At 45.7% G+C, this 24,503-nt stretch overlaps 1 protein-coding gene across 4 annotated transcripts in view; it reads right to left on the reverse strand.

Annotated features, from left to right (window-relative positions):
- LOC123954034 (protein HIRA) overlaps positions 1-24,503 on the reverse strand; it is an 86,780-nt gene that overhangs the window by 42,667 nt on the left and 19,610 nt on the right. For 2 of the 4 annotated variants that reach the window (XM_046024627.1, XM_046024629.1), the window contains exons 3-13: positions 22,885-22,995; positions 21,558-21,648; positions 20,133-20,227; positions 13,008-13,103; positions 11,638-11,798; positions 9,703-9,870; positions 7,288-7,401; positions 5,250-5,320; positions 4,457-4,562; positions 1,979-2,194; positions 1,010-1,095 (exon numbers count right to left, since the gene is read on the reverse strand). In XM_046024627.1, coding sequence (XP_045880583.1) covers positions 1,010-1,095; positions 1,979-2,194; positions 4,457-4,562; positions 5,250-5,320; positions 7,288-7,401; positions 9,703-9,870; positions 11,638-11,798; positions 13,008-13,103; positions 20,133-20,227; positions 21,558-21,648; positions 22,885-22,995 — 1,315 coding nt within the window. Of the gene's footprint in view, positions 1-1,009; positions 1,096-1,978; positions 2,195-4,456; positions 4,563-5,249; positions 5,321-7,287; positions 7,402-9,702; positions 9,871-11,637; positions 11,799-13,007; positions 13,104-13,802; positions 13,919-20,132; positions 20,228-21,557; positions 21,649-22,675; positions 22,996-24,503 lie in introns of all 4 variants that reach the window. The other 2 variants (XM_046024630.1, XM_046024628.1) reach the window with 2 other exon arrangements.

Here is a 24,503-nt window from a genome sequence, read left to right on the forward strand (position 1 = left end):
TCTAGGACAGCTTGCAGATGAACAACTGCAAAGTGCAGAGGACTAGTATATATGTGATGTCCTGATCAGACCGGTTGAATAGAAAACCAGAATGAATCACCTTAACAGTGGGGGTCTATTTCTTTCATGCAGGACCTTATTATCCTTTGAATCAATATACATTGTTTTGGGAAGAATGACCAATATAAAAGCAAGCCTGACTACAGATGTTGAGACAACAGTAAATGGTGACTGGGTCCACTTCCCCCTTTTTTGCCCCCTCCAGGGAAATGTGCCTTAGAGCCCTATTCTCTGTCCAGCAATTCCACTTCTGGGAAGTATCCTGAGGTGACAGTCATGGGTGTGCTCAAAGATTCATTTACAATCACAAAACACTGGACACAAACTGTAAGTCCATAGTTAAGGGGCTGGTCAAGTAAATCATGGTGCATTCACAGCCTGGGAACCTGGACAATCAGCAAACCAATGCTTCAGAGGACTATTTATTAAAAAGGATGCAAGGTCAAGATACAGGAACAAGTAGGGAAAAAGACCAGAGATACAGATGCCAAAATGTTAACAGTGATTATATCTCAGAAACTGGATTATGGGTAATGTTTATGTCCTTCTTTGGGTTTTTACTATTTCAACAGAGTGTATACAGAAGGCTATAAAAGGGAAAAATGAAACAGAAAAAAATCAGTCCGACTTCTCTCCCTGGTGTCTTCAACGCCCCACCAACAATGAGGCAGAGCTGCCCATATGGACACACTGGCCCTTCGAAGGCGCTTTCGCCCTCTGTCTTATCACAGGCTCCTCCCTGCCCACCTTCTGATGAGTCAAATGTGCCTAAGGGCTCTGGAGGAAGCATAGGGCTTTGAGGCTGGTGGGAAGCTGGGCTCAACTCCCCCATTTCCAGACTGGCCCAAGAGCCCATGAAGACCCTGATTATGAAAGTGTTAACTGCTGAAAGGAGAGAGGAAGACCTCCCCAGATAAGGCCACAGAAAGTTCGGTGAGTGAACAAGTACCCGGTGTCCAGCTGTGCTATGCAGAGAGGCGTGATTCTTCTGCGACCGTCTGCTGTCCGAGTCTCAACTTGTTTCTTCAAAAGATTCTGGCAAAGGAGAGTGACATATGAATAGAAAAGTTTCTGCTAAGTATCTCCACATATCAAAAAATAAGGCTTCCAAGGAAATGAATTTTAACTTCTCTTTCTATGGCCTTTCTGGTTCAACTAAACTAAGCTGCTGAATCAAAAACCAAGCATTTTTGTCAGGTGTGTGTTCAACTTCCTGCACAGTAAATCAGCAAGGACAGAAAGCTCCCAGTTGAACTGGCTGCAGAGCCAGCCCAGCAGCTATGGGGCTCACTGAAGGGATGAAGAAAACCTGCATCTGTAAGCCACTCTTGTCTCTAAGCTGTGATCTGCAGACCTTCTCTCATCAGAGTCATTTTTTCCCAAAGGTTCCCAGTCACACATTGTGTCTCAACTACCTAGGGAGGTTTGTTACCCTGCACAAGCTCATGGAGATGGTTTAAGCTCCCCAAGGGATCCTTACATTTCCTGCTCTGTTCCTGCCCCATGTTCACCCCCACTCCACAGTGAGACATGGGCTTCCAGAGAAAGAAGGGAGGAAACCACAGACATCTCCTCAGAACAGAACCTGAAACCTACCGTTCTCATGATCGAGAATTTCCTAGAAAGGCTAAAAGTGAGGTTTGGAAGTTCCCGCAAGAGATGACCTCCTCTAGAGCTCCTTGGGACAAAGACGCTTTTGACAAAGTGCCTTAGGCTCCATTACTACCTCATGTAGCTGATGGCAATAGGGCTACTAAGTAGTCCCAAGCTGGCTAACTCCTAGGTCCTGTTCTAGGCACAGCATGCACTTGCCTCCCCACCACCTGCATCTGTGCTCTGTTCAATGGACTGCATACGCCCCTTCCCCCGTCCCTGCATCTGTACCCACGTCATCAGTGCTATAGGGCCGAGACCTCACCTTCCTAATGTCTTCCAGACTTTCCCCATTGACGACACCAGCAACTGAGGCAGCTGAGCTCGTCTCTCTGGCCGAGGCACTCTTCTGGTCCAGCTGCTGTTGCTGCTGCCTGCGTTGGTATTTGAGCATCTCTGGGTTCTCAATGACGGCTGTGGAGAGCTGGGCCTCAGTCATGATGGCCAAGCTCTTGCCATACGTGGATTGGTGAATGCGGCTCTAGGGGAAGCAGAGAGAAGTGCAATGGACTAGTTTTGGGCAGCAAAGTGGTGGCTAGCGCCCACCAGTCGGTGAGCTGCATGTTAGGTCTCCTGATTCTGAGACTGGAAAGGGTCCTGGGCAGTGGTCCCAGGGCCCTGGGTGCCAGCTTGCCCTCACCACTCACCCTTTTCTGCCTAGAGCTGACTAGATGACTCTGCAGAAGTCTTAAACCCTCTCTAGATGTTTAGAGCCTCCTTGTATCTACAGCCAGGGATGAAAATGAATGAGTAACTAATCAAAAAACTGCCGTGTGGTCTGGTACAGAATGAATGGCAATGAACATTTGCTGAATTTAAAGTAAGACACTCAAATTGTTAATGTGAGGTTCTTAAATCACTCCAAGGACCCCAAACACTTTTTGGGAATCAAATGCTAAAATTCAGAGCCTCCTTCAGTGTTCTTGTCTGCAGTCTTCAGCTCCATGTGGTTGAAGTTGCCGTGGGGCTGCTAACAGTATCTTAGAGTAAGGGAAGGCCTGGCACAACAGACCTAGGGAAATCTTTCTCAGCCCCTGCTGTCAGCCAACATGGCCTGACCCTTCCCAGCAGGGGCCCTCCCTCCACCTTCCCAGGTCTCAATCCTATGTGACAACAAGCCAGATAGGACCCCATGTGGGCAGGGACAACCGGTGTGATAAGCAGCAGATTCATACAAGGATGTGTTTAATGATCAGTGGAGGCCAACAGGACATATGCTTCATAACAGAGGATACAGGGCAGGGGAAGGTGATGCCCTGGGACTCATTTCTGCAGGGCCTGGTATGCTGTATGTGGCCAAGAACCTCCCTCCCTTGCTACCTGTCCCTTCTCCCCTCAATCCCTCCCCTGAAACCTAGAGGCAGAATTCAGTTTGGCAGATGTTTACCTATGTTTCTTTTTCTTTTTTAAAAAAGATTTATTTATTTATTTGACAGAGAAAGAGAGAGAGAGAGATCACAAGCAGGCAGAGAGGTAGGCAGAGAGAGGGGGAGAAGCAGGCTCCCTGCTGAGCAGAGAGACATATGCGGGACTTGATCCTAGGACCCTGAGATCATGACCTGAGCCTAAGGCAGAGGCTTAACCCACTGAGCCACCCAGGCGCCCTACCTATGTTTCTTAAACATGGGGTCCCTGCCTGCCATCTGGGAAATGGTAAGCTAGACAGTATTATTTTGTAGGACTCCCCTCTACTAGCCAGGATTCAACAAAGAGGAGGGGAGTGTACAGTGATCCCAGGATACCTGACGACAGGGTAGAAAGAAGACCTGAGGCCACTGAGACACTCATCCCTTCACTGACCAGTGACTTCTGGGGAGCCAGGCCCATTTAGGTATGTCAACAAGGCAGACCTCTACCCCCAAGGGGTTTACATCATAGTGGGAGGTCTACACAGTAGCTTATGAGAGAGCCTCTACCAGTAATTGAACTTTGAAGGGGAGAGCCACCCACCTGCTTTGGGCTTTTATAAAGCTTCTTTCAGACAAATGAATATATTCAACTAAGTGTCATCAAAGACCCATCTACAGATATGTCTGTTTTCTAAATCGACGGTCCATTAAGCAGGGCCTGTCCCAAAGTCCCTGAAGAGCACATTGGCCTCCCTGTCCGGGCAAAGCACAGAGGGGAGGATGCCTATGGGCGTGAGTCACGGTTCTGTTCTCAAACCTGAGGGTCATGTATGGTTTCTGCAAAGAACCTATTTTCTAAGGCTTAGTTACCTCATTGATGAAATGAGCCCTTCCTTGAAGGTTTTTGTATAATTCATACAAAATAATACATGCAAAATGCATGGCCCAGAGTCTGGAATGCAGTAAGTGCTAAGAAATGACCAATATTACTGTTATAGTTGACACTCCTTGGCAACTATGTCTCTACAAGACAATGGGGAAAGTGACATGAGCACGCACCCTTGGGTGTCACTCCTGCTATCTCCCAGGGTGAAAACTTTTCAGTGTGGAGCTAATTATAAGCTCAAGAAAAGATGTCCCACTTATTCTTAGTTCTAGAACTGATTTCTGACATGAATAAGAGTCTCATCTTTAATCTATTCTGTAAAGAATTTCTGTAAAGAGGATAAGCATTATGAACTACAAAAGACCCAGTAAAACAATATTATAAGAAACAATGTGTCTGTATATCCTAAGAGGAGGGTCCAACTGAAAGGGCCTCTCAGAGGTATTTCTGTGGCCTGAGAGCAAGTGCAGCGCTCAGGCCACTAGCTGAAGGTATAATGTTCTCTTACCTTTTCCTCCTCACTCAAGGGGTCTCCGAGCTCATCCTGGGAGAAATCTAAGAATGCCACAGAGCCATCCATGGAGCACACCAAGATGCCCAGCCCATTCAGAGTCCTGAAAGAGATGGCCATTAGCAGCCTGGAGAGCAAGTGCCTCTGGGGCTTACCCACACCTCCAAGGGTGAACCGGGAGGATGACATGCAGGACTTTACGCAGATGCCAGAAACCCTTCATTACCTTCTGAGGCATTCCCTGGTAGGGTGAGGACAGGGGAGATAATCACGCCCTAGCAGGTTCTGGTATCTTTTAGTTCTAATTCTTATTTTTTGTGCAAAGTATACCTCATCTTCTTTTGTAAGAATTTCATTTTTATTTGTTTTTGAAACCACTTTTAAAAAAAACATTAAGTATACATCTAAATGAGGTCGTTGAAAAGCAAAAAATGTGTCTCCACACTTGTGCTAATCTGGTTCATGCAATGACAAAGTGAAGCGAAACCAGAATCATAGCACTCTCTGCTTCCCAAATACCAGTTTGCCAAAGAAGTATTTTCTACAGGCAAATGCCAACAAAGCAAGGAGCACAGCAGCAGACACTCTCCCAATGGCAGGGGCAGGTTGCCCTTTTCTGAATCATATGCAAACAGCACCCCAAGGGTCTGGTGCGGCTGCCACACCTTGGAGGGTTGAGGGGTGGGGAGAGTCCCTGGCTGCCTGACCCTAATCACATCCAGAAGCCTCGTGTTCCAACATGAGGCTTCTCTTTTCCTAGCCTGCGCATTTTAAAAAGAATCCATCTTACCAAGAAATATCCATGATGGATTTGTCAAATAGTTCATGGATGACAACCAAAGGCCGTTTCAGACATGTGAGCTAGGAAAAAAGGAGAGGTTAATGAAATGAATGAACACTGCTTTCTGTCTACTCAGCTCATCAACAGTCCTAGAAGCCTTAGTCCGAGTTTTTGTTGACATATAGGGCATACTGGACTCTATTCAAACAGCGACCAGCAAGATCCCAAGCCGTGGAAACCAAAACTTGCCAAAATAGACATTTCAGTATGGCTCCTGTCTGAAGGGCTCACTGTGGTCTGCCAGGGGAGATGGATTTATACATAGGCAACTAAGAATGGAGAAGGCGGTTCTAAAAAGGCCATGACCTGGGCAGAGGTCTACAAGCAGGGGTAGGATGTCAAGGCCTGGGCAGAAAATAAGGCAGCAAAAAGTAGCACCCAGGAGAGGAAAAGAGCCTCGGAGAGAAGCCAGGACATCTCGTCCCAAGGACTTCTGGTACATATTAATGCAAAGCTCACTGTAACTGGCTACATACATCACATGGGCTCATTCTAAAAAGTGTGTGTGGATAGTCCACCAACACCAAAACAGTTTAAGTTGCCTTGAATCCAGACCCACAGTTAACCACTATAACACTTGAGTTATTTTTTCTTGGTCTATCTTGTGCAAATATTTTATTCTTTGGCAGATGACTGTGCTTGCTTTTCATTTAATACACAATTAGTATGTCATCAAACACCGTAAAAACCTCTCTCTGATGACTGCACAACATTCACCACATGCATACTTGTATCTAGTCACTCAAAGGCTGGGCTGCGTGTCATCTCCACATACGTACAGCTAACATGCTAATGTCTGACCACCCTGCTGACAGGTCTAGGGGCCACAGAGTGGTGGGCTGGGACGGGACACCTTCTGCATGGCCCCATCAGGTGCTGCTTTTGTGGGGAAGAGCTGCTGCAGCTACCCTAGTCCTGAGGATAGGAAATCTGAGCTACCTGAAATCCACAAGAAGAATCTTGCCCCTCCCCTAATTCCACTTTCAGAAAAAAATAGCCCAATCTCTTCTCTCAAAAACGTGCCTACAGACCACTCAGAAATCTGGAACCCATGTGAACACCTGACCTCAGCATACTAAGAAAATGGGATCAGGAATGTTTTGGTCAAAGCAGGCCAGCAGGAGCCCAGGAAAAACATGCCTGGAAGTGCCTAGGATAGCACTAAGGTTCAGATTCTGAAATGTCATGTGAATAAGGGCCTAAAAAAAGAACCACAGTGTACACAGAAATCCATTTCTGTGTGATAAACAACTGTAATAAAGGCAGCCTGAGGACAACCTTCAGCTCCACAACTACAAGTCTATTCTGCTTATGGGGAAATTAGTTAGGAACAAACTATTGATTGCTAAATCCAACGAGAAACACGAATCTCAACAACATTGTATCAAGTGAAAGCAACACAACTGCACAACTTGTTGATGTGACAGATATCACTGGAGTGGTTGCCTTGGCCAAGGGGGGTTGGGAAGTGGGGTCTTGACTGGTGGCAAGTGGGGGCAGGGATGAGGGGTTATGGGTTCGTGGTTAGACTGTATATATGTATGTCATACATGTATGACAACGTACTGAGGTGTAACTTTAGGTGAATGCATTTGCTATAGGTTATTTTTTAAATTTTATTTATTTATTTATTTATTTGGCTGTAAGTTATATATATATAGATAGAAAGATTTTCCAAAAGGAAGCAAACACAACACACCAACTGAGGGTATTCCCAGAGTCTGGACACAGAGTTGCTCAGACTGGGGCTCAGGATGGCCTTTCCTACCTGGGCCCAAGCCTAGTCTTCAGTCCTCCCTTCTTTTTGGGGTAACCAGAGGGCCTGATCCCAGGTGTAGAGTGGAAGCACATACTGAGCACCACTAAACGTGGCTCTTCCAGGCCTCTGGGCTCCGCCTCCTTCATAGCCCCTTCTCATTCCCCCTGCAGGAGCCACAAAAGCTCTTGGGGGAGGATTGGGGGGTTGGGGGAGGGAGTCAGGGCTCACCCAGACAGAGAGAGAACGGTCCTTGCTGCCAACAGCACAGCAGCAATACGGGCAGCTGGGCTTTGCAGAACTCCCATTCTTCTGCTTCTTTTTGAAGATTTTTGGGTTGAATTTCTAAAGCCAAATAACAAATGTTAAAATAATTAATTAAGCATCAAGCATACACCCCATGCCAGGTTCAGAAATATACCACAATACCAGCCTGTCTGCGGGAAACCCACAATGACATTCTCCCAGCCCCAGGCACTCAGCATGCTTTACTTCATCTTCATCACTACCCAGGAGGCACTTTGCTGAGGTTGAAATGGAGTTTCAGGGAGGCCAGGAAATGTGGGCCAAGTTACCCAATAAGTAAGTGGTGGGACAAGGATTTGAAGCTGGCTCCACCAACTCTCCATTTGTGGGCCTGCAGCCAGGTTGATGGCATGGGAGCTACTGAAATCGGCTCTCTGAATTCCTCCTGGCCTGAGAAAGGCCAGTTCCAGGACCTGGCTTTTGGTACAAAGTCTTGACAGAGGTCAGTGGGACTGTCAGATATCTAGCCCATTAATCCTTTCCCCTTCACTGCAGGTGATGCTCAGAGTCAAAACTATCTAGCAGATACTGATTAGCCCTGAATAATTTTTACTTGGCCAGGGATGACAGCTAAGTCATGCTAAAGTCTGTACCGGGGGCTATCCTCAGTGTAACCTGGGTGCTGCTTTTTGCAAGCACACCAAGAGCTCCTGCCACATTCCTGGATTGAAAGGGATAGGAACTCTAGACTCAGAACTGGGGTCCCCAAGCAAGGACAACTGAGGAGAAGGGTGTCTCCCTGGAGCCTGGTCTCAGCTGGCCTGGCCCATAGGGGATCTAATTCCAGAGGGCAGGCATAAAGACCGAACAACATAGAACCTGGAGGTGTGTACCATGGTCTTGAGTCTCACCCTGAGTTGCCTGAGAGGCATCAGTACCACGATCTCACAGAGCCACTCTTACAGTGCCTATGAGGACCACCTGACAGTCATGCGGAAGCATTGTGCTATGCTGAAGCAGTGATTTTCAAACTTTTCATAACAAGGACCTGGGCTCAAACAAAGTCCTACATGGGTTCCAATACAAAAAAAATTAAGGCAGCAATATTTTATTTGTATAAAACATATATATTCTAAGTCACAACATATTTATTATTATTATTTTAAAGATTTATTTGAGAGAGAAAAAAAAGAGTGAGCCAATGTGTGGGGGGAAGGGGCAGGGGGAGAGGGAGAGAATCTCCAGCAGACTTCCCATTGATCGCAGAGCCTAATGAGGGGCTTGATCCCACGACCTATGAGATCATGACTTGAACTGAAATCACAAGTCAGATGCTTAACTGACTGAGCCACCCAGGCACCACTGTAATATTTATTATTAATTTAAACAATTGGAAAGATTAGCCCATTTTAAGTAACACGAAAAACTGAGATCAGGGTCCTGGCTGATTCTTCAGCTTTTCTTTTTCTTTTTCTTTTTTTTTTAAAAGATTTTATTTATTTATTTGACAGAGAGAGAGATCACAAGTAGGCAGAGAGGCAGGCAGAGAGAGAGGAAGAAGCAGGCTCCCTGCAGAGCAGAGAACCCAATGCGGGGCTCGATCCCAGGACCCTGAGATCATGACCCGAGCCGAAGGCAGCGGCTTAATCCACTGAGCCACCCAGGCGCCCCCCCCCTTTTTTTTAAAGATTTTATTTATTTGACGGAGAGACAAAGCGAGAGAGGGAACACAAGCAGGGGGAGTGGGAGAGGGAGAAGCAGGCTTCCTGCTGAGCAGGATCCCTGCTCGATCCCAGGACCCTGGGATCATGACCTGAGCCAAAGGCAGACACTTAACGATTGAGCCACCCAGGTGCCCCTGATCCTTCACTTTTGTCAACCCTAGCCCACCAACCTATTTACTTTGTTTTGGTTGCCCAGTGCTGAGAAAATCCTCATTAAAAGTAGCCTGTATCTTCTGATACCCTTCATCCTCCATATCAAGATGGGGCAGGGCAGCTCCAGACTCAGGTGATCCACAGCATGGCCTCACAGCTACACCTGGCCATGGCTGGGATACAGGCACATGTGCTTAGCAGGCACATGCTACTGGAGCACTTGTCAGGACCACCATGCTTGAGTACACAGGACCTGACCCAAATATGGAAAAAGGCTAGTGTGGAGCTACGATGTTCCCAATCAAAGACTGATTTTGGTGAAACTCATTAAAATATGTGAGTATGTATTCTGTTTTGTAAAATTTATGAAACATAAAATTATGTTTAAAAATTATGAAACATAAGTAATTAAAATGAAACAAGAATGTGGCATGTGCTGACTCTCAGAGCCCACCACCTAAGCCCCAGATGTGACCCAGCCTCGGGGTAAGACAGCACCCAGGTGGAGGGTAAGTACACTCACCACAACAGTCACAGCTTTCCGGTGCCCGACAAAGTCCATGTTGGTCTTCCAGCCCTCTCGTTCAATGATCTGGGCAGTGGGGCCAGAGTTGTTCATGGCGTGGGCAGACACCAGGTAGTGCCCATCAGGTGACCAGCTGAGCCGCAACACATGGGTTGTCCCTCCACACTGAAAGAAACATGTGCAATTGGAAGGAGCTCAAGACCAACTGTGTGACCAAAACTCTGTCCTTAAGAATAGAGTCGAATTCTGATTTATAAATGTATGATGGCAGAGCATGTACACCAGCTTTTGGCTATGCTAACAGCTCTAACGCTCCAGTCCCTCCAGGTGTCTGACAAAAAAGGCTCTGTTAGGTGAGACTGCAAGCTGCAGCACCCTATACTCCCCTATGGGAGCTGAGCACAACACAATGGCATCTAGACGATCAATAGCCATCTCTTCTGTCAGTTCTGTTTGGGCCAAATCTGTCTGGCCACTGAACTCTTTCTTCTGCCTAGCACGTTAACCTTACCACATGAGAGCAGAGCATCCACTTCAGTGGAGAAAGAGCTCTGTGGACCTTCAGGAATTTGACTCTGTGATGCACTCAGTGACCACGAGCCGCTACATGCTTTCTCCAGCCTGCCTCAGCTGAAGACTGGTGGTGCTACTAACGGGCAAATGAGAAGAGCTTCGTAAAGCCCATATAAACCATTAAATCCGTGGCATTAAGATATTGTTCCCCTGACCTGGACTAGGCCTGAAGCAAGGCATCCCTCCACATGATTATTCCTGCAAAGTGAGATGATATGGGCCAGAAAAACAGTCCTCTAAAGCTCAAGGTCAGTCCAGGGCAGCCTGAATGACTTAGGAATTAAGATCTTGGCCTCATAATCCTAGAAGGGTAGGATGATGCATGGCCTTGAGTGCAGTGACACAGCTGCCTCAAGCCCACTCAGGCCCACACGAGGCTAAGGAGTCCCACCAGCTCCCAACTGGGATTCCAAACACTCCTGCCTATCTCCACAGCTGCCCCAGGAACCCTGCTAGTGGGATCCTGCTGCCTGGTTGCCAGAGCCCTGAGGAGGAGCTCCAGAAGGCATTAGGGCCCATGTCCTCTGTACTTGGAGGGCACGTACTCCTAAGGAGGGCAGGACTAAGCAGGGTGAATACCAGTGCTCATGTGCTGCTGTTGGTTTGGGGAAAACTGCATACATGATTTCCACCTTCCTTCTGCAGCCAGCCTTGACCTATGGGCAAATGTCTAGACCTCCTGCAAAACTTTGCTCATAGCCCTTCCTCTGATGCAATCAGTACTCCTTGGCTGTTTCTGTGCATTCTGGACAACTCCATCACCATACTCACAATGGATGTGAAAGTCTCTCTTTCCCACCAGGTTCTAAGCTTCAAGGGAGAGACTCCATCTCAGTCCACTTTTATTTCCTTTATCCAGTACTACCCTTCTTAGAGCAGGCCCTTAAGAAATATCTAACAAATAAGGGAGACCCTGAACTCTGATTCCACATGAAACAAGAACTCAAATAAAAGGTAGTAAAATACTACCCAAGTCACTGCAGTCTGATACCCAGACATTCTGCATGCGGCACTGCTTTACTACCCAAGAGAGAAGTGGGCTGGCCTGCAGAGTACAAGTCAGTGAGTAAAGCCACAGCACAGTCAGGAAAAAATAAAAGAGAAGGACTCCTCTACCTGTGTGGCACAATGCTATGGAGGCATCACTAAAGTTCTCTTCAGCTTTTTCTCACTTCAAAGTTGGACATTTCATACTGCCTGAGAAATGAAAGATTTTCATCATCTGACTCTTTGGGCCACAGTGCCCACCCCAAAGAACCTTGTTGGTTCAACCACAATGTATGGACCTCAGCCAGCTTGTCGTCTGTGCATGGAGGCCAGGGGGGCCACTGGACCGAACTCCCTGAGCTGTCTTCCTACCTCATCAAAAGGCTTGGTGATGCTGGTCTCCAACTGCCAGTCCAGCGTTCTCCACACCTTTAGGCTGCGGTCATCAGCTTGAGAGGCAATGTATTTACCAACAGGGTCCCAAGTCAACCCCTTTACCAAGCCAGAATGGCCTCTCAGTGTAGCTAGAATTTCTGCAGAGGAAAAGAGGAGATTGGAAAAGCATTAGCTAAGGGAAAATGATGAGTCTATATAGAAACATGAGCTGCAATCTATGGGCTATGGAATGGCTAGCCAAGAGAAGGGATCTCAAGAGTCCATCTTGGCCAGCTCCCATCCCTGGGCACAAGCAAAGAGCCCCCTAATCTGATCCCTATCAAGCCAAAACCAACTTGAAAGAAGGACTATACCCAGGAGCAGGCATTGTGATTTCCCTTTAGCCACAGCTAATACTGAGCCTGCATAAGCCCCCTAAAGGGCAGGCAAGCAGGGATCCAGGTTTGGCCAGAGTCAAATTCTGCCCCTTTGACTTGTCTGTGGTTGGCAGCTCTGCCAGTAGTTTCGCCACCTGGAGGCCATGCCCACCTGTGCTGTAACACTGATATTTGTGATTTGAACCCTTCTGGCATCTAAAAGCAGGCCTAACAGCTCAGGGGATGGGGCACTGTGGTGAAAGTTCTTTGTAAGTCATCACAAAGGACAAAGGTGTATAAGATAGCATGTCCTAGAGATCTGTAATCTAAATGCCACTCTAACTCTCAATCTGGCCCTTTGTGACCACAATGAAAATGCCCCCCCAACCCCGCCCCACATCTTGGTGGCTTATAGAGAGAAAATGACTTGGGCCAAGTTCATGGAGGATGCTTTTTAGCCCATGAACAAAACATATTCTAGATACCAAAGAGGAATAAAAGCATCTTACTAGTTATCAACTACAGTGATATGCCAGGTTATGCCATCTGTTTTGACTTTATACACATTAGTAAGAAATACCAATCTTTTGCAAAACTGGATTTGTTAGCCTGTCTCTACTTAAGAGCTTCAGAGAAGAGATGGCAACTGAGCAGAGGCCAGAGCCCAGTGGGGTGGGGAGGGATGCCCTCAAGAGCATGTGTGTAGTGGAGAATGCCAAGTGCCAAGCACATGCAATGCCACCCTAACACCCTCGTGATCTGTGGCACATCCACGCTAGCCCTCAGTTATTATTTTTCTTTAACATAAACTTCTTTTAAAATCTTAAACAAATGTCACTGAGGAAGAGAAAAAGAACTGAGTTGCTGACAAGATGCACAAATCCCCATTCACTGCGACATACTTGTCACTGACAGCCTTAGGAGACAGAGAGCCCACCCTGCTCCAGATGATCAGCCCATTTATGCTGCCACCCAGTCAGAGGCCCAGACCTGGGAACTTCACAGCATTCCAGATGACGACAGTGTTATCCACGCTGCATGAGGCCAGCCACGCGTCATGGGGAGACCATGCTACATCCATCACATCTGGAAGACAGAGGGCTGGCCGTGAGCCTTTTATCTGGTGTGCAGACTCAGCGAGGGGGGCACTCGGCAACACCCATCTGCCAGGGTGGCCGGCAGCCCCTAGCCTCTCATGTTTGAGGAAACTTGACTTGCAATCATCATAACTAAACTCCTTCTTAAAAACCAGTCTGTAAAACTTCCCCACCAAGGTTTATGAACTGGTTATGACATTTGAGACATCTGAGTGACCTCCCTCACCCCTCAAAAAGGAGGTAACTGAGGACATGGCTGACAACTTGGGCCACATATAAGAACCACATATAAGAACCCTGGCTCTGACACCTGCTGGGTCTGTGGCCTCAGGCTCACTAAGCTTGCTTCTCTGATCCCAACTGGACCTTTCTGAGAGCCCTTTGAGCTCTACAGGCACTGCACCTGGCATAATGGCTAGCACAGAGCCAGAGTACAATAGCTGCCCAATAAGTGGGAAGCCATCTTCAGGCCCTTCTCCTCACAAACTGGATCTCATCTCTAAGACCCCACCAGAATATCCCTTCCCTAGAGAACCTCTAAACACAATCACTCATGTTAATTCTCTGTGACTGTTTCCTTATCTATAAAATGCAGATAAAAAAAAAAAAAAAAAAAACACCTATGCTCAGAGGGTTATTATGAGGATTAAATGTTGGAAATTGCTGTAGCACGGTGCCAGGCACACACCAAGGCATCGATAAAGGTCAGCTGTGACGGTGACGATGACCGGGCCCATCTCGCCGTGCAGGTGTGATTTTTCTAACCTCTGTGCCTGGTGCAGTGCTAGGTGTACAGAAGAATGGCTGGTGAGGTGAAGAAACAGAAACACAGCAGCAAGTTAATAGCTATCTAGTCCTCTCCTCATAGGATTTTTAAAAAGGTGTAAGCAAAATACTCAAAACTTTTTTTTTTCTATTTTTTACAGTCTTCAGGGACAGCTTGATGAATTTTTTGCACAAGGTACTGCAATTTGTATTTCACACTGTATATGCACTAGTGTGCTGCATTTAGTATCCTCACAGCCTATGTGATCCTAAAGGCTCGTCTTGTTTAGTTCTACATTCTATGTCTTTGAGAGTATTCACCACCATAAACAGACCTGATTCAACTATTGACTATCAACTAATGAACTATTAACTGAGTCCCAGGCTTCATGCTAATGAGCACATGGGTGTACGCCATTCTCCACACTCTGGTTTATTTCTTGTACCTGGCAGCCTAACGTGGACTCTGTGCAGAATGCCTGAAGACTTTCCTAAGTCTGGACTCTCTTAACCCTGTAGACAGCTTTCCAGAAACCTCTATGAGTTTACACTTTTATAAGCAGAAATGTCTATTTCAAAATTCTATTATCTTGAGGATTATGATTTTCCCTTCTAACTTATTAAGTACATTTTTTATATTTTAACTTTACTAATCAAAGTGAAGATTTTTTCTGTCTAGAGTTGTCTTCTTGGACTATTTTGCTCCCATCTTCTGTCTGTTGGGAGGCCCTTTGTGCAGCGGGTCTAACAAACACCAATGCAATGCCTACAAAAATGAAGAATAAAAACCTCCTCCAAGAGCTTAGAGGCAAAGAGGGGCAGACATGTAAACATCAGAATGTCACTGTGGTACCTAAGTCCTAGAGCCGAGAAGTGGTCAGCTGGGAGGGAATTCCAGAAGGGAGATGTGATTTTCCTAGCAATTTCCATGGACTACTGATAACACAGGCATTAGCTGCAAATTCTAACAGTTTATCTTCCTATACTGTAAGAGACTGATATAGTAAAATCTGTGATTCTCCTTTGTGATGTCTTTTATTGCCTGTTAAACTTAAAAAACATTCCCTCTGGTAGCGGTCTGATGAATATTCAGTTCTGTTTTCTTCTGCTTTAATTATTTAGATTGTTTCTCTCTTTAATATATGGAATTTATTTCAGTACATGCTGTACTTAGGGAGGCTCTACCTTACTCTTTCCTCATCTACAAACCACATAATGGTTATTCTATCACAAGTGGGGAACAATTCTTTCTTCCCATAACCGATAATTGGTGCCTCCTTCACAATAATACACCAAGGTCCTAGGTACATGTAGTTTACTTCAATGTTGTTAGTTTTGTCCCCAAACTCATGACATTTTAATCATTGCAGCTTTGAATGATTTCTTCTGTAACCTTCCTTACTCTTCCAAGTGCCCTTTGGAGTCACTGCTGAGTTACACAGTAAAGCCACTTATGGACAAATTTTCCACTAATTTTCTCCCTTAATCCCAGTTTTAGAGCTTCTGCCTTCAGACCATACCATTCCCGCTCTTTCTCTTTGCACATCTACATACATCTGAGACTGTCCTGCATTTGAAGTGTTTTCTGGTAACTGTCATTCAGATACTCTCATCATCATTCTTGGTGATTCTAGGAGGATGATCTGTTTAATACCCAAGGCTCCTGGATCCTTAAACTCTGCTTCCTCTTCCAGTAACCTTGGCTTCTGCTACCTCAGGCATTCATTCCCAGTCATGCCCAGAGATTCCCCCAAACAACACACTGTAATTCCTCCCTGGTTTGAATGCCAACCTTCCCATACTCCTACCATCAACTGGTGCTTCCGGCTCCCTCTCAACTCCAACAGAGCTTCCAGGTACTATGAGCCTTCTGCTGTCTCCCTATTTGGCTTAGAGTCTACCATATCCTCCACTCTTCTGTGTTTTCGCAGGTGCCCAAAACCCAGCCTGGTTCAGTCTAGCTCTGTCCTCCCTTGGGTCTTTCTTGAGGACCCTCTAATGAGGCTTCCACTGAATTGCACCAGCCTGAACAGCACTAGCCAAGGCCATGGGTGGCCTCCATGTCATCAAGTCCAGTGGTCAGTATCCTCAGTCCTCACCTGACCTCAAGACAACATTGGATGCACTGCTGGATTGCTTCTCCTTCAAACGTTCTATCTCCTCTCCTCTCTCAGCCTCCTCTCCATCTCAGCCACTTTTCACTGACTGGTTCCTTATCACCTCCAAATCACCCCATCACCCCAGCCTCCACCCTTGGCCTCCAGTCCCACATACACTTGCCCCCTATATTCAACTCTCACATATCAAAATGTGTATGCAGCAGGGCTACTTACACCCCTGCTAGGCAATGCAAACTGAACATGCCCCAAAGCCAATTCCTAAACATTTCCCTCAGCAAATATGTCTGTCCCACCTACACACCTGCCACCAGGTAATGGCAGCTGCATTCTTGACACCCTCCAGACCACAGTCTGGTAAACTGTCCTGATTTCCTTTGCTTATCTCACACCCCATATCCCATCCACCAGGAACTCTCCATCTGACCATCGCTCCTCCTGACCTCCACTGCTATGACCCAGGTCCACTGAGATTACGCCAACAGCCTCCTCAGTGATCTCTCCAGTGCTGCCTATAGTCCATGCAGCTGCCACAGGCCTCCTCACTCCTGTACTCAAAATCCTACTGAGCCTTCCCATCTCACTCAGAGAAGAGCCCCTCACAGTGGCCGTATCTTAGCTATTCCTTTAGCCTGGAAGGCTCTTTGGATGTGTACTCAGTGGTCCCCTCACCTCCACCTGGTCTCCTGTTGGATGTCACCTTCTCAGTGAGGCCTCCTAGAAAACCCATCTCATTTTGCTTCATGGCACTTATCTTCTAGTTGCTGATGTGACTAGTTGTCTGTCTCTTATAAGAATGTAAACTTCCTGAAGGTAGAACAGCACCCAGAACATGGCAAGTGCTCAATAAATATTTGTTAAATGAATTTGGGAAAAAAAATAATGTCTTTATTTTATTCGATCTTTCCACTTATGAAGTGGCCATTTTAGCTCTCTCAAAAAAGATTTGTGTTTTAAGACTTACAGATCTCACACATTTCTTGGTAAAAGTATTCCTGAGTATTTACAATTTTTCTTCCTGCTGTATAAGAGTTCTCTTTGTATCATTAGATATTCTAATTGGCTATTAATAGTGAAAGGTAAATAATTTAAAGTTTTCTTCTATGAGACCAACTCAATGACTCATTATTAGCTCCAGGTGCTTTTCAATGCTTTTTAAGTTCTAATAGCTGCATGTTACAATATTTGCCATTGGTTTGAAAAAGACATTTCATGTTAAGGAAATAGTTTCCCATGGCTATTTAAAAAATATTTTTATTACAAATTGATGCTAAATTATCTAATATCCCTTTCAGAACACCTCCTTAGATGACTGTTTTGTTTTTTGGTTTTTGTTTTTTAAAGATTTTATTTATTTATTTGACAGAGAGGATCACAAGTAGGCAGAGAGGCAGGCAGAGAGAGAGAGAGAGGAGGAAGCAGGCTCCCTGCCAAGCAGAGAGCCTGATGCGGGATTCGATCCCAGGACCCTGGGCTCATGACCTGAGCCGAAGGCAGAGGCTTGAACCACTGAGCCACCCAGGCGCCCCTTGTTTTTGTTTTTTAAAGTAGGCTCCATGTTCAACTTGGGGCTTGAACTCAGGACCCTGAGACTGAGTCATATGCTATACCAACTGAGTCAACCAGGCGCTCCAAAAGTCTTTTCTCATTTAACCTCCTAGTATGTTGTTACAGTAATACATAAAATTCTTCCATTATAAATCATATTTCATCAAAATAAATTAGTGTTTTCAAAAGTTATCAAATTCACAAACATTATGTTTCTGATTTTTCTTTTTTTCATATTCGTCTAAGCTTTTGTTTTACTATTTTTTTTTTAGGTTTTTGGAAACCTAGGGTGACAACTTCCTTTGAAGAATAAATATTTCTAGGGGCGCCTGAGTGACTCGGTTGGTTAGGGGTCTGCCTTCAACTCAGGTCATGATCTCAGGGTCCTGGGATCGAGTCCCGCATCAGGTGTCCTGCATCAGGGAGCCTGTATTTCCCTCTGCTTCCCACTCCTCCTGCTTGTGCTTTCTCTCTCTCTGTCTCTCTCTCCTCCCAACAAATAAATAAATAAAATCTTAAGAAGAATAAAGTACCTAAAAAATTCTTAAAAAAAAAAAAAGAATATTTCTACAACCTGAAATAATTTTTCTTAAAAACTTGAAAAAAAGACCTGCATCAACAAATCAAAAAATAACTTAGGATCAGGAAGAATTTACGAGGACTCCAATTTTTTAATTGGTTACTACTTTAAGTTTTCCTAACCTTATGGTATCAATTCTGAAAATTTGTATTTTCCAGAAAATTTTACTTCTCTTAGCATTTTTTTTTTTTTTTAGTTTATAAATATTATGTTGTACTCCGTGGTAACTTTTTCCTCTAGGTTAAATGTTTTTCTAGCCCCATTACCTCTAATTTCTTCTAGGTTTTTTTCTTCCTACCCTCACCCCCCCAATTAAATATGCCAAAGTATATGTTTTTCACACTCTGCTTTCAAAGACCCAGTGCTTTCTATTTATTTATTTATTTTTGCTTTTTCACTGATTTTTCTTCTTTAAGAGTTCTGCCCATAACTGCTATCAGGACCACTGAACAAGGAATCGGTGTCCCTGCTGAAAGTGGGCAACCCTACTTTCCTGGTAAAGGAGAACCCTGGGATGGTGGGTATGGAGAGAAGCTGAAGTCATGGTTCAGCCCAAGTCTCAGGGTAGGGAACCCAACAAAGGTCTCACTGAGGCCCCACCCCACACCTGAACACCTGCATGGACACTTTCTCCAAGTTCCAGAGAAGTCCAATTAGACTCTGCTTTGAGTAACTGTGAATAAGCAAGGTTAAGTTACACATTTTTATGGTTATCAACAAGTATACAATACTACTCTGCCAGCTTTCAAAAATGTGGAATTAATCTATGGTCACTAAGAGGTGGGTCTATTCACCTTTAAAGTGTGTGTAGAGTATTTGCAGAGCATATACTGTCAGTGGATTACAACTGATGCCTTCCAAACCACTCATTCTTGCCCCATCTTCTCCCAGAGCTCCAGGCTCAATTCCAAATCTTGTGACATTCTTCCCTGCCCCCACTCTCTAGACTCAGCACATCCCACGTTGAATTGGTGTCCATCTTCATAAGCCCACTATCGATATAGTCTGAGAGAGGACACCACCGGCTATGCAGGCACCAGCTAGGAATCTCCTTCATCCCTCCACTGCTTTGTCCTAAGAATTTCCCAAGTCAGTCTCCCCTCCATCCCAATTATCCCAGGCCTGGTTCAGGCCCTTACAGTTTTCATCTGAACCACTGAAACAAGCTCCTTTTCTACATACCTATCAGAAAGATCTCCCTCTTACACCTCAAATCTTTTAAAGGCTCCCTATCTCTTCCACAATAAAGGCCACCTTCATTAACAGGGAACACAAACCTTCTATAACCTGGCCCCTGACACTTAGCCAGCTCCACTATGTACTGCTCCCTGCCTTGTATGTAAAGATCCAACTGTGGTGAAATGCTGCTGACCCACAATGTGCACCAGGCCTTTCTGGCTTCTGCTCTCCCCGTCTGAGAAATGTTTCAGGCCATTCTTGGGCTAGACCTCAGGCTTTCCAAGGTATAGTCACTCTAGCACCCTGGCATCTAAATGTACAGCACATGTCTTTTGACTACTCTTGAATGACATTCCTCCTCTTGAGTTCAAATTTGTAAAATGTGTCCCTTTCCATTTCAAGTCCATTAAACACTTTTCAAATATACTCAAGGTCAGGTAAAAAACTTTTCATTGGGCCCCTTTGCATGTGTGCTGGTTTCTGTGGAATAAATAAAGTGTGCTTACAGACTTAGTGATCCATTGATGAAGGTAGTGATTCAGTTCACCAGGATAAACAGCAGAACGTGGGGAGTTCTACATTGAAGATATAAACATATACCCAATGAGGGCAGGAGTGGGGGCACTGAATGCAGCTGGAGGCAGGCAGTGGGGACAGTGACTGCACAGACCTTGAGGGACAGGCAGGGTTTGAACGATGGTGATGGGGAGGGATGGCCCAGACGCAAGGCTGCTATAAGGACCAAAACAGTCCACCAGGCCATGGAGGTGCTGCCGCTGACTGCAGACAGCTGCCAGGGCTGCCCATCCCAAAAGGCAGCCCCACTCACCGCCTGAGTGACTCCGGAGGATAGAGACACATCGCCACTGCTCCACATTGGCAAGCTTACCACTGGAGCCGAACACGGTGCTGGGGCCGATGTACCTGTGTGAAAGAGGAGTCAGAAAGGCACTCCAAGCATACTCGAGGCACGGCACAGAGATGTCACTGCAGCATGGCTTATCATGGCAGACAGAACAAAGCAAAACCAGACAATGGCTAGAAAGCATCAAATTGTTGAACAAAAGGGACTGATTAGGTAAGTTATGTTCCATGCACTTAACGAAATACTAAATAGCCATCACAAATCTTGTGGTAAGAGACTATCCACTGTATGGGGAAATGCTCATCAAATATAATTAAATGAAAGAAACAGGCCACAGGACATCCTATACAATATGAAGATACCACTATGTAAAGAAAAAAAATACATGTAATATCGATATCATCTATGCATGTAAAATGGATCAGAAAGACACACATGAAAAATACCAAAATACTAATCATGGCTTTCTTTGGATGATGATTTTCACATACTTTTTCAGATTCCCAAATTATCTACTAAATTCATTATTTATATTGACTAAAGCAGCAAAGCCAACAGTCTTTTTAAAGCTCTCTTGCAAAGCAGTCAAAGCCAGGTACTAACTGCTTGCCATGCAAACAGTCGGGTAGGTCTCTATGGAGGTGGTGCTGACACCACTGATGCACAGAGCCTCTGTTAACACACTCTGCTCCCACAGAACTCTTTACCAACTCACAGAAGGAGCTCACTGAGTGGGCCTAAGGAGATAGCACGCCTCTGCTCTCATGGCCACGGCCAAAGGGCCACTCTGGCTAAGCAGTGGGGTAAGGTCTGGTTCCCTAGTCAGCTCCCAGAGTCACCTGGGGAGCTGGTTATGGAAATGAGTCCCAGGACCCACCCCGAGACACTCTGCCTAGGTTTAAAGAAAAAGTTTTCTATGTGATGGTTAGTTCATTATGGGTAAAGAGTAGGCACTTTCAAAGGGGGCTCCTTAGAGTACCAGGGTGGGGCTGACAGAGAATGAGGTGAGTGCAAAGAGGGCAGGCTCCAGATACCACCCCCTCCCCCCATTCCATCAGAGCACTTTGACTTTAACCTATTCTGTATGTTGGGAAATTTAATCTGAAGAGCAAAACAAACAAAGTTACCAATGTCAGCAATGGAAAGGATTAATATTCCTTTTCAGATGGAAACGCTGCAGCCCTGGGAGGGGGCGACTGAGCAGGTCTCCAGGCAGGTAGGTGGCTTCTCAAAGCCCTAGCAGCTCCAGGCCTATGTGTGTGCTTCCTGCTACTCAGGAAGTTTGGAGCTCTAGGGACTTCAGTGCCAGAATGGGGAAAGGTGACTGTGATTAAGACCAGCAAAGAAGCTTCTAAAAATAAAATGTGAAGAAAGGAAAATGATGCTTACGTAGCCCGCTTCCACACCATAATCAGTTTGTCATCTCCCCCAGAAGCTAAATACATCCCACTGTTTGACCACCGCACACAGTTCACACATGCTGGGAAGAAAAAAAAATAGGGTGATGAAAATCCAATAGTCATGCCCATTTGCTTTATGCAGTCTGGCAAGATGCAAAGGGTTTATAAAACCTATTCTCTCTCAATTTTCAAGGCATCCACTGTGGGTGAGTCCCAGAAGAACAATCCAGATTAAATACTATCCTACTTGTACTGTAATAACAAATTATCAGGACAGAGTTTGGCGAGGGGAAGTCTACATAACCTGAGAAGTGTTAGTGCTGGATGAAACAATCAACAGGAGGTGGATTTCCATGAAAACTTGTAACTAAATCCCTATTTCAAAAGGGCTATCTCATGATGAGATGTGTTCCTGAGCAGGGAGAATTCTTGAAATGAGGGCATGTACTAAAAAGGCTGAGAAGCCCTTCCCAAAACTTTCAGGGGAGCAGCTTGTTAGAGCATAAAACTCTGACTTCATCCCATCTGTGGCCTTTTTAAGTTTGGATTTTCCAAACTTGTCAGCACTGCAGGTTGACTGGTTCTGCACTTATAAATTAAGACCAGCAGAAATGCCTCCTAGGCCCCTGATGGGTGAGAGGGTCTGGGAGCACTCACAGCTCGGCCTTTGGGAACCCTGCAATACAAGGGACACTATCCAAGTTGTAGCCCACACATGGCCTGTGAGTGACTTGTGCTCCAAGTCAGAGGGCACTGAGGCACGTTGGGAGAGCAAGAACACACAGAGCTAAGGAAGGGGACATAGCTGTTAATGGAGCATCTCAGGGAAGGCAGCTAGGTCGGAAACCAGAGCCAGATACAGTCACCCTGATGCTCAGAAGCAGGAAACTAAGGCACTAAATATAGGAAAGGAAACCACAACACTGTCGGACCATCAAAAGGATCCTGGCAGAGGGCCTCAGAGTGACACTGTGGCAACCTGAGACATTTTGGTGAGTTGTCTTTAATACACCCTTCCCCAGAACCCTACTGCTGCCAGGTCGCTGGCCCCAAAGCCCCATGGAATCAGGCAGTAACGACTCATGAGCAGGAAATCACCAGAGGTACCTGCAGACTGTCCAAAGATGGTTCTGTGGGCGGGCCGAGTCTTCTGCCGAATAACTCACCCAGGTGTGCAGCCAACATCTGTGCCTTCAGACAGCAGGCCGAGGGGAGTTACCGCCGCACGGGGCCTTATCTTTCTAATTACAAACACATGTGCTAACCTTGGGCACTCTGCCAACACGCAAAGCCTGCAAAGGGCCACTCTGTAATACCTAAGTGATTGTCCATCTGGCAAAGCATCTTGGGAATATTTTCATCCTTCTCGTCATCCTCCTGGAGGACTGGAGACATATTCCAGATCACAACCTTCCCAGAATCCTGTCCTGGAATGAAGGAGCAGAAAAAATTCAATGTGCAAGAAGTAGAAATTTGATATTAACTCTGAGACACAGTCTTCACTTAGCTTTCATAAATCATAATGGACTAGATTGGAGGAGACTAAACTTGCACCATTAATTTAAGTTACAGAAAAGAAATGAAGAAAGATTAAGTGCTGAAGGGGGTCAAAAAGCATATGGATTTAGTAGTAGGAGGAAGCCAACCTGACTTTGAAAAGAACTCTGGATTAGAAATCAGGAGGGGACTGAGCTCTAGTCTGTCCTCTAAAACAGATCCTTCAGGAGCCCCTAGAAGGTCCTCATCCCTGCCCACGAACTAGACTCCTCATCTGTAAGTTGAAGAGCTGGAAAAACTGATGTCCCAGGACACTTTCAGGTTTGTGCACGGGAACCCTAACAACCAAGGGCAACAGCACATTCCTGCCAGTACTTTGATCCCTTTTGAGGTGCTGCCTGGAGTCGAGGGCGGCTCCTAGAGCTGACTGGATGCTTTGAGACCCACATCTGAAGGAAATGTGCCCTGAATACAGGAATAAAGGCTCATTATCTTCTTATCTGCCCTTTGCTGTCACCTACAGATGGGAGATCAAGCAAAAGAGGGCATTTACAGATCCTGGATCATAAGGTGACATAAAACCCAGCTAAAAAATTTATCTATGGGGGCGCCTGGGTGGCTCAGTGGGTTAAAGCCTCTGCCTTTGGCTCAGTTCATGATCCCAGGGTCCCGGGATCGAGCCCCACATCGGGCTCTCTGCTCAGCAGGGAGCCTGCTTCCTTTCCTCTCTCTTTGCCTGCCTTTCTGCCTACTTGTGATCTCTGTCAAATAAATAAAATAAAAATCTTAAAAAAAATTATCTATGCATTTTGGCAATGATCTTTCTTTTCTTTTCTTTTGCAATGATTCTTCTTTCTAAGCTTCCCACCTATTGATAACTGATGAAAGTCTGGCCCCTCATTTAACTATTACAGAGGAAGAAACACCAATAAATGCCTACAAATGGACATGTCAGAATTATCATAAGACATACCTGAAACTGCCTATTGGCCAGTATATAAAAATATTTTCTAAACAGCTCTTCTTGACCATACTACATACTGAGAAGGGTAGGAAGGTATGTCTCTTCTTATGGATGAGGAAAAAAAATCCTGTTCCCCAGCTTAGTCCAGTAGTCATAGATGACGTCAGTGGGTACCTTCCAGGTGCAGTCCATAATGTGCTGGAAGGAGATCAAGGGTCCCCTGCATACCCCTGCAGCAGGAAGCTCATAGACAACCCACCCTGTAGCACCTGGCCCAAGGGCCTGGAACTCACAGAGGCACTCTTCAGGTGCTGTCCAGGAAGGCCTTGGCCAGAGGAAGACACTGGCTCTACAGTGAAGCTGTTGGGGGCTGAGATCTGTGGGAATGCCACCTTGTTCCACCATATATACATCTTGTTGTCCTGGCCTGAAAAATGACTATCTTTCCAAGCAGCACCGTTACTGTGACACTGT

This window comes from Meles meles, chromosome 12, assembly GCF_922984935.1.
Source record: "Meles meles chromosome 12, mMelMel3.1 paternal haplotype, whole genome shotgun sequence".
In the NCBI taxonomy this organism is placed as follows: domain Eukaryota; kingdom Metazoa; phylum Chordata; class Mammalia; order Carnivora; family Mustelidae; genus Meles; species Meles meles.